Here is an 11,882-nt window from a genome sequence, read left to right as displayed (position 1 = left end):
CCCACCACTGCCGCCAGCAGCCCGGGCATGCGGGGCGCTTAGCGGGGACGGGGCTCCGGGCAGCGGAGAGTTTCCTTTGCCCTCCCCGAGACTGGCGCTGACAGTCCGGGCGCTGCGGCTTCCAAGTTGGAGCGGGGAGCTTGTGCGGTAGGCAGGGACAATGGAGGAAAAGGAAAGCCAGAAACTTGAGCTGTGCCTGGCTTGCTCAGCAGACAGCAGACAGATGAAGGGTAAGTAAGAGAATCAGGCAAAGATGGAGTTACATTTAAACATGCCCCTCGTTGCTGCTTTTTGTAACTGGAGGCAGAATGCATGGAAAAAAGAAAAAAAAAAAAGCATGTCTTTCTTGTGCTAACGGCTCTGCAGATTTCCCTAATACTCCGACTTTGTGAGTGTAACTTTCTCTTTAGAGAGATTTCTGTCTAACCTTTAAAGCAGCGAGCATGAATTGCTGTCACAGTTTGCAGGACGCTGCCTTCTGCGGGGGGTGCTGCTCCCGCCACGGAGCAGAAATAATGTCCCGTTCCCTTTAAATGCTCGGCATGCTTCACCTATGTCAGAGAAATAGCTCTTCCTTCATAAAAGTAGGTTTGAGCTCATCATTTCCTCCGGGTGTCTTTCAAAAGAGGGAGATTCACGGCAGACTGTCGCAGGGTTAGTTTACTTTCTGTGAAACCAGTTGGGTTTGCTTTGGAGCAAAGCCAAGAAATTACAAGCGTGGTTTTCACGGTGGATCAGCCGTGGTGCGTTTGTGCAGTTACTGTTGCACTATGTATTTCATCTAAAAGCGAATGAAAACTGTTTCCTGGTGCATTCTACGTGGGCTGTTCCACGTGGAGTATAACATTCAGGTAGCATGACTAGTACGTAATCTAATCTATAGCTATTACAGTGTTTGTGGAGCACCTGTGAACATTCCCGGTTCATTGTGTATTGTATTCCTCATAGGCACTTCAGAAAAACTTGTGTTACAGTGCTTCTGTGAAACAAATAATGCGTCGTTGGGTACATGTGGTCTTAAAAAAAAAATCACACAAGTTTGCGAGTGTGGAATACCAGAAAACAGGGCAGAGAAAACTTAAGAGGAAAAAAATACTCCTCTTTTGTTCTTGGGAGTTCGTTAATTGCTTGATGCTCTTGAATAATTTTTTTTAAGTTAAAACACTGGGCAGTGCAAGTCACATGCATCTGTATATGTTTATGTTTAGTGGGACAGAAATATTTACTTAAAGGATGTGTCTGAATAGGGAGAAAAACAGCCTTTAGTAACATATGTCTAATATATGGGTTGTATGAAGCTGCCTGAGATACGTGAGGAGCGAGAAAAACAGAGGTCTGACCAGACCGATCCTTATGATTCCCCAAAATTTTGAATGCTGAAAGCTCATAACCAAATTTAGTAGTTTTGACCCATATCCAAAATACACATTTGAAAGTTCCTTGGAAAGACAGATAGTTGTAAAGACAATGGAGTTAATTAGAAAAATTCCAAGTAATCTCAAATTTTTTCCTAACATAAATATAACAGAGGTGGGTTTACTCGTGCTGTTAAAATTGTATTCTTTTTTAAAGTTTAAGCACAGAATGTGGTTCAAGGCTCAGTTTCATAGTATCAGTACAGGTCAAGTCCATACTTGTTCCTTTCTGAAATTATTCTGACAACGTTCTTCTCTTGTGTCACCTGGCTTGCAAAACAGGACTATTAAAATCTTCACAACATTTGAAGTAATAAAGCAAAGTAACTTTCCTGACCTTTGCAGACTTCACAGAGGGTGTGACATACAAGAATTGCATACCAGGATGTGTTGAAGGACTTTTTCCTTTTTTCTTTTTTTTAATAATTTCCAACTCACAGCAATTAATCCTTCATGATAACCTTCCTGATAATCATAGGCATACTGCTACTACGCTGCAGACCTGGGCCTTTCCTGTAGGTATATCCACTGTAGCATATGGGTGATATAAAGAAACCTTGAAATTTGTTTTCAGATCAGAGAAGCAACTCAAGTGTAATGGTTCCTCAAGCCTTTGGATAACCAAAGCCCTCCCATGTCAATCAGCAAGTTTTGTGTTTTGTTGCCCTCTGGACTTGCTACTTGAACAGAAAGACCTTCCACTTTTAGCTTCTGAATACGAGGGAGGGAGAGAGGGAGACAAGCTTATCTCACACCTCTGTGTTTTCCATTGGCTTGCCTTTACTCCTTTTCCAAGGAGGGTACGTGCATAATCTAGCCTTCTCTCTTCTTGCTCTCTTCTGCGAACCGTCACATGATCCTTCACATATTTCAGAGTTATCTGTGGAGATTGATTTTTCTAGGCGTATTATCTTAATTTGGAAGACACAGAAAGTTTGCCCACACTGTTATTGAGCAACTTTAGGATCCAGAAAACTTTTCTCAGTTTCTCTTCCCTGTAGCACTGTGGCCCTTACAGCAGCTGTGAAGCTTATGCTCTGAGCTACACAAAGGGGGTTTCGCTGTCCCAGCTTTCAACATCACCATCAAAATCACTTGTCCCCATCTAAGAAGTGGCCAAGGAAGAATTTTTTCAGCAATTACTAGGGGAAAGACCCGTATTCAAACACAGCAGAGTTTGGTTTGCAAAGAAAGTCATGTGCTGCTGTGTGCTGTAACGCGCAGGATCATGCTGAATGCCCAGGTCAGCTTGCTGGCAAGACTAGCAATTAGTTTGCATAGTTCACATTCCTTTCTTTTCACTGGTATTTATACAGTATATTCTAAATATATTAAAGAAAAATAAGAGAATTTGTTGATCTTTCTAATATAGTATAAAAAAAATACGTTGGGTTTTTTTACCTTTCTCAAGGTTTCGCCCAATAACAAATAGTGGTAAAACACTTTACTTGCTATGTCTCTTTATGTTCCAAATAACTAGTTTTTTCTTAAACTATTGAAATGACTGGAGTGCAGAGCAGGGGAAGGCTTTGCATGAGAGAGATTTAGAACCAAAAATACATATTCATGAGCTCTCGGTTGTGTTTTTCAGTGCAGGTCTACCTGCCTTCTTTGAGGAAGTACCTGCCACCACTTCAGTGATTGAAACTGCTGCTGTGACCATACTTTAAGGGTTTATACCAAATTGCTGCACTCAGTCACCCATGCTCACGCTGACTCCCTCGAGCTCCAAGGAAATCCCTTATTTATGTCTGCTGCCTCTGTTTTAACATCCTCAGGGGTATAACCTCCAGGCTTTTGGTGCAAGAAATTAAAGATGGTAAATTCCAGCCAGCCCCATCTCACCTCTTTTTCCTTCCATGTAAAATCGATTGAAGTGACTGTGCAGCTTTCACAAACCATTTTGACTGAGTGTATCTGGAGTAGCCACACTTACTTCTTGCGAGCAAAAGTGTCCTCGCCACTTTTCTCAAACAAGTGTATCTGCCTGTCAGTGCTCCAAATTTTCAGTAATCAGGGAGGCTGGATGTTTTTTAATTGAGTTGTGCTTGTAAAAGTTGAGCATGTGTGTACCTACAAGCGAGACTGTTGCTCTGAAAGTTTAACCAGATTTGTGCTTCTGCAAAGGTTATAGAAGATGCTACGGAGATCAGAGACGGTGTTTTGAATCTGTGTGAGAGTAAAACTTACCATGAACCAAACCTGTTTCCAAAGTCATGCTTGGGTGGGTGCTCATCAAAGCATGGTGCCACCTGCAATATGAGCTCTTGTGTCCAGTTCTGCTTTCGGGATATGTTTCTGTGAATGCAAACAAGAGGGTGTTTTTGGTATTTTGGAATCCTCAAGCATCACAGGGAGCTTACAGATACATGCAAAGCCTTTGAGGACCTTGCAGGGCTCAGTCCTGTTGAGTAACCCAAGGGAACTGGTTCCCTGTGTGAACTGGCGGGACATCACACTGGCAGCAGCTCCCCTGATAAAGGATTTACTTTATGACCAGGGCTTGATGTTACGTGGGACTTGGCAGGCAACTGACAACACACACCAGAAAGCTGAAAAATCCGCAGCATATAATCCCGATGCGAGTGGTAGGTGAAGTCTCAAACTGACTGACTGAACTGTAAAAAGAAGTGAGTAGCGTGGGACTGGGCAGGCAACTGACAACACACACCATAAAGCTGAAAAATCCTCAGCATATAATCCCGAGGCGAGTGGTAGGTGGGGTGTCAAACTGACTGACTGAACTGTAAAAAGAAGTGAGTAGGTGTCTGTCCAAACAGCAGTGCTGTATAAATGGCAGCACGCGGGGCAGATTGTTGCTGGGAGGATGAAGGGCTCTGAGGTGAAAAGTGTTGGACGGAGAGAAACAGAGACGTACTAAAAGCTCGTAGAGGAAGGAGCTTCCCGCTCCTGGGGAGGCGCTGTAAAGGGTTAACGCTCACAGGGAGGTCTGAGGCTGCCTGGTAAAGATGGGAATGCTGCATTAGACTTGGAGAGGCCTTTATAAAGCTTCTGGGTTTGGGTTGGTTTTTTTTTTCTTTCTTTGCTGACAAAGGAATGAGGGATTTTTCAAAGGTATTGGGTAACAAGACTCCAGACTACGCTTTTTCATGCACCAGGGAGTTCGTGTTACACAGTTACCTGAAGATAAGCCAGCACTTATGTACCCTTAGTGTCTGCCTATCTCCTTACAAATGTCATCATGGTCTTTGGTCTTAAAGTAGATTTTAAAATTGTAAAGTTTATCTGTGGGGTTTTTTTTTGTTTTTTCTTTTTATATCACACAAAACTTGCTCTTATTCTGTTTCTTAAGAAATTCTTTATTGAAAAAGTGATGTAGTATTTTACAGTCCCCTGTCCTGAGACATATAAAATCCAAGGGAGATCCATGAAATTTAAAACCAGACCACAGTCAGAAATCAGAAAAAAAATCCTCCAAAACTCTCTTAGGGTGTTTCAGAGCATGTTGAAAACACACTGAAAAAAGATTAAGGATTTCAAATCTCCTCAAAGGAATTTTATCAGTTGTTATCCTTAAGGATACTACTTACGGGGCTACTCGGTGTACTGGAGTCTGTTGAAGAAACCTGTTTCTTCTCGTGGAAAGCATCCTGTAGATTTTAAAGGTCGGGGAATAAGGGCCTTGTCAGATCTTCTTTTCAAGTCACATAGTGATAAAGATAATATAAAAGGAACATCTGTTTTAATGATGCTGACTTTTTCTGTGATGCAATACTGCAGTTGTGTGTTATAAGTATGTAAGTACTGTACACAGCTTATATAAGTTATTATTTCTGGGCCACTTCTTGCAACGCGTGTATGTGTACTGATGCAAAGCATGCTGTTGAACACTACGAGACTTTTAAAAGGACCTGGCATTTATATTGATTATTTTGTTTTTCTTATTAATGTGAATGTTGGGATTAAGTTCTTACAATCTTATAATATACTGTTTGTGGTTTGTTTGTTTGTTGGTTTTTTTTAGACCAGGCGAAGACCAGTTTGCATGTAACATCACTAGATGATGCAGAATGTCTCCGATCTAAAGAGCTCCTTTCGACTCCGAACAGTCACACTTTTTCTAATTCAAAGTCCACCCGCAACATCCCTCGAAGACATACAGTAGGTGGCCCTCGCAGTTCCAAAGAAATACTGGGAATGCAAACCTCGGAAATGGACAGGAAGAGAGAGGCTTTTCTTGAGCATCTGAAACAGAAATATCCCCACCATGCTACAGCAATAATGGGACACCAGGAGAGACTGAGAGATCAGGTATGAGAGTAAAATTTGTATCTTGCTTTTTGTTACATAGTCCTTATAACTCCTACAAAACTAAGTGTTACCTGATTACAAAAGGTGAGAATGTAACAAAACATGAAACAGATTTTTTGGATGTAGCCTAAGATTCAGTTGCTCCATTGAAATTCAAAGAAACGATAATAGAACCAAAACTCTTCAATATTACCTTGGAATTGTTTGTTGAAACTGACATTTTTGAAGACCTTTTTTTTTTTTTTAATGGATTTCCTTCTCCTTTTACAAGATAATAGAACCAAAACTCTTCAATATTACCTTGGAATTGTTTGTTGAAACTGACATTTTTGAAGACCTTTTTTTTTTTTTTAATGGATCTCCATCTTCTTTTCACAGCTGAAGGGAAAATACAGAACAGCTGTTAGATTCTGTTACACTTTCAGTATTGGCACCACTGCCCGAGAGAAAAGAAAATATCTGTAGAATGTGCCTGTGTGCTTTAGCAGGCTCTGTTACCCCTGCATTTGCTTTCTTTTCAATTTTTGCGTCTTCTAATACAAACAGAATGGACTTATCCACAAATATCAGCCTCCTCCAAAATGTTTTGACATGTTGGTCTGTCAGCAACACACCATAAAGTGGTTTGCTTTTTGCCTGCCTGCAGTTGCTTTTCAACAGCAAAAAGTAAATGTAGGGTCAGAGGAGGTGTGGCACACTGATGTGTTTCTCAGAGCAGGTGGAGGCTGCAGTCACACTGACCTTCAGAATTCAGGGAATGCCGTGCAAGAATCTTTTCACACCCTAACTCTGGACTCTGTTTCTGGGTGCAATGCTAGAGTTTAATCTGTTCAGCTTTACAGACAATCTGCCTTCTATCCCATAATTCATTTTTTTTGATCAACCAGTGGCATTTTAGGCTCAAAAATCTTGTGCCTGTTAATTCGCAGTTTTAACAAGTAATTGACAGCAAACCTTTTATAATTCTTTTTCTCAGTGTTTTATAGGTATTCAGCACTAACAGCAAATTAATTGTAAATACTGAATAAAAACAAGTTGGAAAACAAGCTATACTGTGTTATGGGAGTTATGACTGAATTCCCAGCCTTTCTGCAGCCTTCTAAACCTTTGGAGATCAGACTGTTGTTACAGGTTTGGAAAGACTGTCATTTGGTAGCTCTCCCCTACAACCTCTCTTTGACAGTGTTTCCAGAGATCCCAGGTGCTATCACTGCCTCAGAACACAATTGCTAGAATCTGTATGTATCCAGCTAAAATTGCTGCAAGACTTCAGCTCTAATGAGGATGATCTATTCCTTATTTTTAAGCAGCTTCCCTTCTTTTCCTTGCAAGTCTTGATTTTTTTCTTTTTCCCCCCTCCCCACTTATCTCTTCCATGAACTTTAGTGACTGTGTGGAATGTGATGGGCGGTGGATAAAGATAGCATACAAATTAAATAAAGGGGATGGGAGTGGGGTGAAATCCAGAGATTAGATCTTTTGGATCATGTAAATATTTAGTTCCAGTGTTGCAGACACTGCAAACCCAGTTTGAATGGCCTACATCATTACACCCTACACATTTTGTAATTTGAGCCTTTTTGAAGGCAATAAATTACAGAAGGAATGCAGTAACTGTTCTTGCTATTTGTTTAAAAAGTGTCATCCTTGATAGTTTATTGAGGGTAAAATTCTTGTGAATGTCTCCTGCTTCTATTTTTTGATGATTAGGCATATGTATTGTATGTAATGAGTTTTTAATAATTTTAAAACATAATCACTTTAAAATTACTATTAGAGCATCAACCTATCTTTCTTGGGAATGGGAGACTGAAGACTTCATCCATTCAGCATAACTTTAAAAAAATTGTAAACTGAACAGAAGCCACATTAAAAACATGCAGAAGTAAGTTATACCAGCTGATTGTAAGATATTTGCTTAGTTTAAATGTAATGCATCAACAGTCTGGCTCATCAGATGCAGTAGGATTATTATGGTTATGGCATTACAGATTTGAAGGGTTTTTTCTTACCAGTTGTGTCTATGCGTGCACACGCGCATATCTGTGTATTATGTGTGTGCGTGTATAGGTACTCATAACTGTGCATATATACATATACATAGCTATATGTGTTTGTGTATATATATATGTGTGTTTATTTAAGGCACACTTAGTTGGTCCATGAGTAAGACCATAATATTATTTTGCTTCATAGTGTGTAAATGTGTGTTTAGCATATATATGATATATACTTCCTCCCTCCCCCCCCACCCCGTGTATGTGTGTAGCAGTGGTATAGAAGACAAACTACATACACATGTAGTATGTATGTGTATGTAACATATATATATAAAAGAACATATAAAACCTGTAGGATGTATGGGAAAGCATGAATTAAAAAGTCATAATTTATTTTCCAGGTTCCTTTCCTCCCTTCTTTACTTCTCCAGTTGGTCCAATATCTGGCAAGTGGCAACATTGCCCATGTTGGGAATTTCCCAACTGTGGGCGATCTGTCAAGAAGAGTAGCTAAGGCAACACCATTTTCTAATCTCTATGTCAAATGGTGCAGCTGGAACATAAAACATCCCCATATTTACAGTCAGGAGATAATCCCTTGGGTATAGTGTAATTTGTCTTCCAAGTTGCTCTAAACCTTGTCAGGTCCATAACCAACAAAAATGGGCCAGAAAAATCAGGATTAGTAATTCTCTCCTTTTTTTGTGGACTTTTTTCTCTTGTGTCTGTTTTAAGCATTGGTATCTGAGTATGGCAAACTGACCCCTGGTTTGCAGAAAATAAACATCAGGAAAAAATACTTGATGTTGTCAGATCATACTTTTTCACCTTCACCAGCAAGGTCAGCTCTGAATGTTGTCTGTGTTTTCCGCTATGTATTAATAGTCTCCTCCAGGCTTCATTTAGTCGAATAAATCAGGACGTGCCTCCTGAGGACCCATTTCTACTCTTGATAACCTGCCACAAATCAGAAGTGCAGTCACGGCCAGGTAAAATGCTAGTGGGGGATTACCAATGGTTAACTAAACTGGTGACCTGAAATCTCCCAGCTGAGCACACAGATCATCCCTCCTCCACCCTGCATGTTCGTTGCCCTGTTTGTGATCCTTACTCTGGAAAGGAAAGCTCACAGGACAGGGACTGTCTTTAATTTGCACAAGGGCCTTGGGATTCTGCCATAATGCAAATAACTGGCAGCTATGCTGGTCTGTGTGGTAAACTGGGGCGTGAGTTTGCAGCAGCTGAGGGGGTGCAGGCATGCTGTGCCTTGTGCACCCCAAAATGCCTGCAGAAGAATGCCCACAGCTACAGCTCTGCAACCCACAGGCCAGCTGCTTGCCCTCATGCTGCAGGTTTTCCAAGGCAGCAGCCAGGAACCAGAGTTCTCTCCACCTGGAAGTCTGGGAAGACGAGGAACAAAATCTTTTTTAATAGGTAATACAAGTTGCTGCAGGAGCTTTGGATAGCTTGACTTTGCCAAGGCTGTTTCAAAGCAAGGCACTAGTGTAATCCCCAAGAAAGTTAGAAAGAAGAAAGGAAGGAGGAAAACAGTCTCTGTCTTCTGAAGTTTGAGCTGGTGTGACTCATCTGCTGCTGAGCTTATGGCAGGACATGCTCCCCCACTTAGGTGAAGTTGACTTCAGTCAGCAGAGAAGGAACGAACAGGCACAAGAGTAAAAGCTGGGCCAGCAGTTGCAAGGATGAAAAAGAGTTAGCCATTAAGAGGTTAAAATGCTAACCTGGCCATGGGAGGGGGTAACTCTCTGCTGTGAACCTGTTTTACAAGTCACCTCACACACACACACAAAAAAAATCACCAACCAAAAAAACAACCTTCTGAGAGGCAGGAAGCAAAAATGAGTATGTAGAATTTTTTCAGAGCTAGAGTTTATGAGCATGCCTTAAGAACATGAGCTGGAAGCCACAGCTTTCTTTTGTTGTTGTCTGACTAGGAAATACACTGGGAAGTGTGGAAGGGTCGGGAACAGCTTCAGTGTTCAGCCAGTGCTCTGTAAAGAAGAAATTTATTGGGAAATGAAATTAGATTTCCATCAAGGTAAAACACAAAAAGGCAAACGCTTCCTGTGTCTATGTGAGGCTGAGTGCCTAGGAAATGGTGGTAGAGGGTTTTTTTGTTGTGTTCAGTTAGGTCTGAACATGACAGGTAACTCTGGCATCTGGGCAGGTGTGGTTAAGGTTACCATGGAGATCCATGATGTCATGCTTGATAGAGCATGTCAAGACAGCTGATCTAACATGTAGATGTTCAAAAAGTCCCATAGGCCAGAACTAAGCTTTATGCAAATAACAAAGTTAGGCTGCAAAAGAACGAAAGAAAATACGGCTGAGATATGGCGTGCGTTTTACCTGGCAGCTCGAAAGGATTATTATTACAAGCTTCATCATAAATTAAAACTTTGGGAACTAAAGGAAGAGGATTTCAGTCCATCTCTGGCCTCACCTGTGGAGTCTCACATTTCGGTAAATAATCCTCTTTCTTTCTCTGCCCTTACTGAAAAAAAAAAAAATGCTTTTGAAATTGTGGAGTTTGCTTCACCACGTTGTTCCTCCTGGCAGCAGGGCTGAGTCAATAAAGCAAGTTTACTGGCATAGCATGTTCCCTTTTCTCTTTTGAAAATGAGTTCTTTATTGAATGAACAGAGAATTTAGAATTATTTGAAAGGCATTGCAATGTATTATGTTGATTATATGAATCATGCTGCAAAAATGTCCTAGGTAGTGTTTTGGAGGAGAAACTAAGAATGGAGACACTGTATTTATTTGTAGATTATTGCCAGATGTCTCTCCTTTGTTAAAATAGAACCCTAAAATTACAGCATTTATTCCAGGATTTGATACCTGCAAAAATAGCAAAGCTGCTTTTTTTTTTAATGGATCATAGTATCAGTTGGTTAAACTGACTTTGCGTATGTGCTTTCATATCATAGGGAAATGCTGTGGCATTTCTTAATAGATTTTTTCTTGGGTAAAAGTACATTAGTAAAGGGTAAACATGTTTGGAGGTAAAAGTCCAGCAGCAGAAAGGCTATTTGGACTTCTGGGGTTTTTTTAGACGTAAACAAAAAGGGATATTTTCAGCCCCTCTGGAGAGATAGTAAAATTCCTGGGTTCTTAGTTGCAACCACTTTTGTGTTTACATCGATCATGACAGATCAAGTAAACATCAGTAAGTAAGGGATAGCTCTGTCTACACCTCCCCCCAACCCCCACGGCACTGATGTGATATGGTGATAAGAAGCAGGTTTAGGGCTGCAAAGTGTTTTGTTGGTTCAATTCGCTTGGTATGATGAGAAATAGATCTAGGTGGTAAAGAGTGGGGGCTTGCAGCAGTTAATGTCCGAGCATAAAAATATGAAAAGAGAAAAATCTTGGGTTCTGCCTGGAGACACCTGAAAAATATAAACTTGAGAGAAACTTCAGTTCAGTGTAAATCCTTGGTAGGATTTGGGGACTGAGAAGGCTGAAGAATATGATAAACTCATTGTCTAATTCTGAGTGAAAAAAATCAGGGTATAAAGATTTTACGATGTTCTGCATTGCTTGATCAGGCAAGGTTAAATAAACTTTTCTTGGAACGTGTATTGATTATTAAAGTGAGTGGATTGAAAGGAGTACAAAGCGAAGAAATTTTTTTGTGGTCACAGCTTTTTTGCTTTTACTTCTAGCTATACCTTGAAACTAAGCCAGTAATGGGCATATTTTAGTATTAATTTCAATTTAACCTTTAACCTTTCTCCCAAAGTCTGTGTTAAGTATTTAGTACTAGAATATGTACAATTGACAGTGTGTCAAGTGAAGTAGGATATTTTGCATTCATTACAGTTTTGCTGGTTGATGCCATGAAAGTGATTAAGGAGAAATCGATTTAGTGTTAATATGGTGTGAATAATTTCATGGTCTGTACCAGCTAATAAACCAGCATTTAAAAATTACATTTGATTTTGAAATGTGCACAGTGTCTGCGAAGAATGTGATTTTAATCTGGATATATGTTGCTGCAGATTTTTCTACCTGAGAATTTCCATTTTGTTGAATTACTACTTGGTTCACATACTGTTGTATATAATGTGTCATCAAAAATTGCCTATTTTTATCCAGGAGATCAGTGTCATACAGCTAGAACTCGGTGTTGTGTCAGCATAGGCTATAGGTTTTTGTCCAGGGGGGAGGGGAG

The 11,882-nt window shown here is 40.3% G+C and overlaps 1 protein-coding gene across 1 annotated transcript; it reads left to right on the top strand.

Annotated features, from left to right (window-relative positions):
- Nucleotides 1–129: 129 nt before the first annotated feature.
- LOC104497785 (sickle tail protein homolog) lies at nt 130–5,687 on the top strand (the record flags this gene model as incomplete). Its single annotated transcript, XM_010141066.1, has 2 exons — nt 130–230; nt 5,401–5,687. Coding segments are annotated over exons 1-2 (357 nt in total), but the record flags the coding sequence as incomplete, so codon positions are not given.
- Between the last annotated feature and the right edge of the window lie 6,195 nt (nt 5,688–11,882).

The sequence above is a fragment of the Buceros rhinoceros genome, unplaced genomic scaffold (genome assembly GCF_000710305.1).
Source record: "Buceros rhinoceros silvestris isolate BGI_N320 unplaced genomic scaffold, ASM71030v1 scaffold15378, whole genome shotgun sequence".
Lineage (NCBI taxonomy): Eukaryota > Metazoa > Chordata > Aves > Bucerotiformes > Bucerotidae > Buceros > Buceros rhinoceros.
Note: the sequence above shows the minus strand (reverse complement) of the source record. Positions and strands in the feature narration are given on the sequence as shown.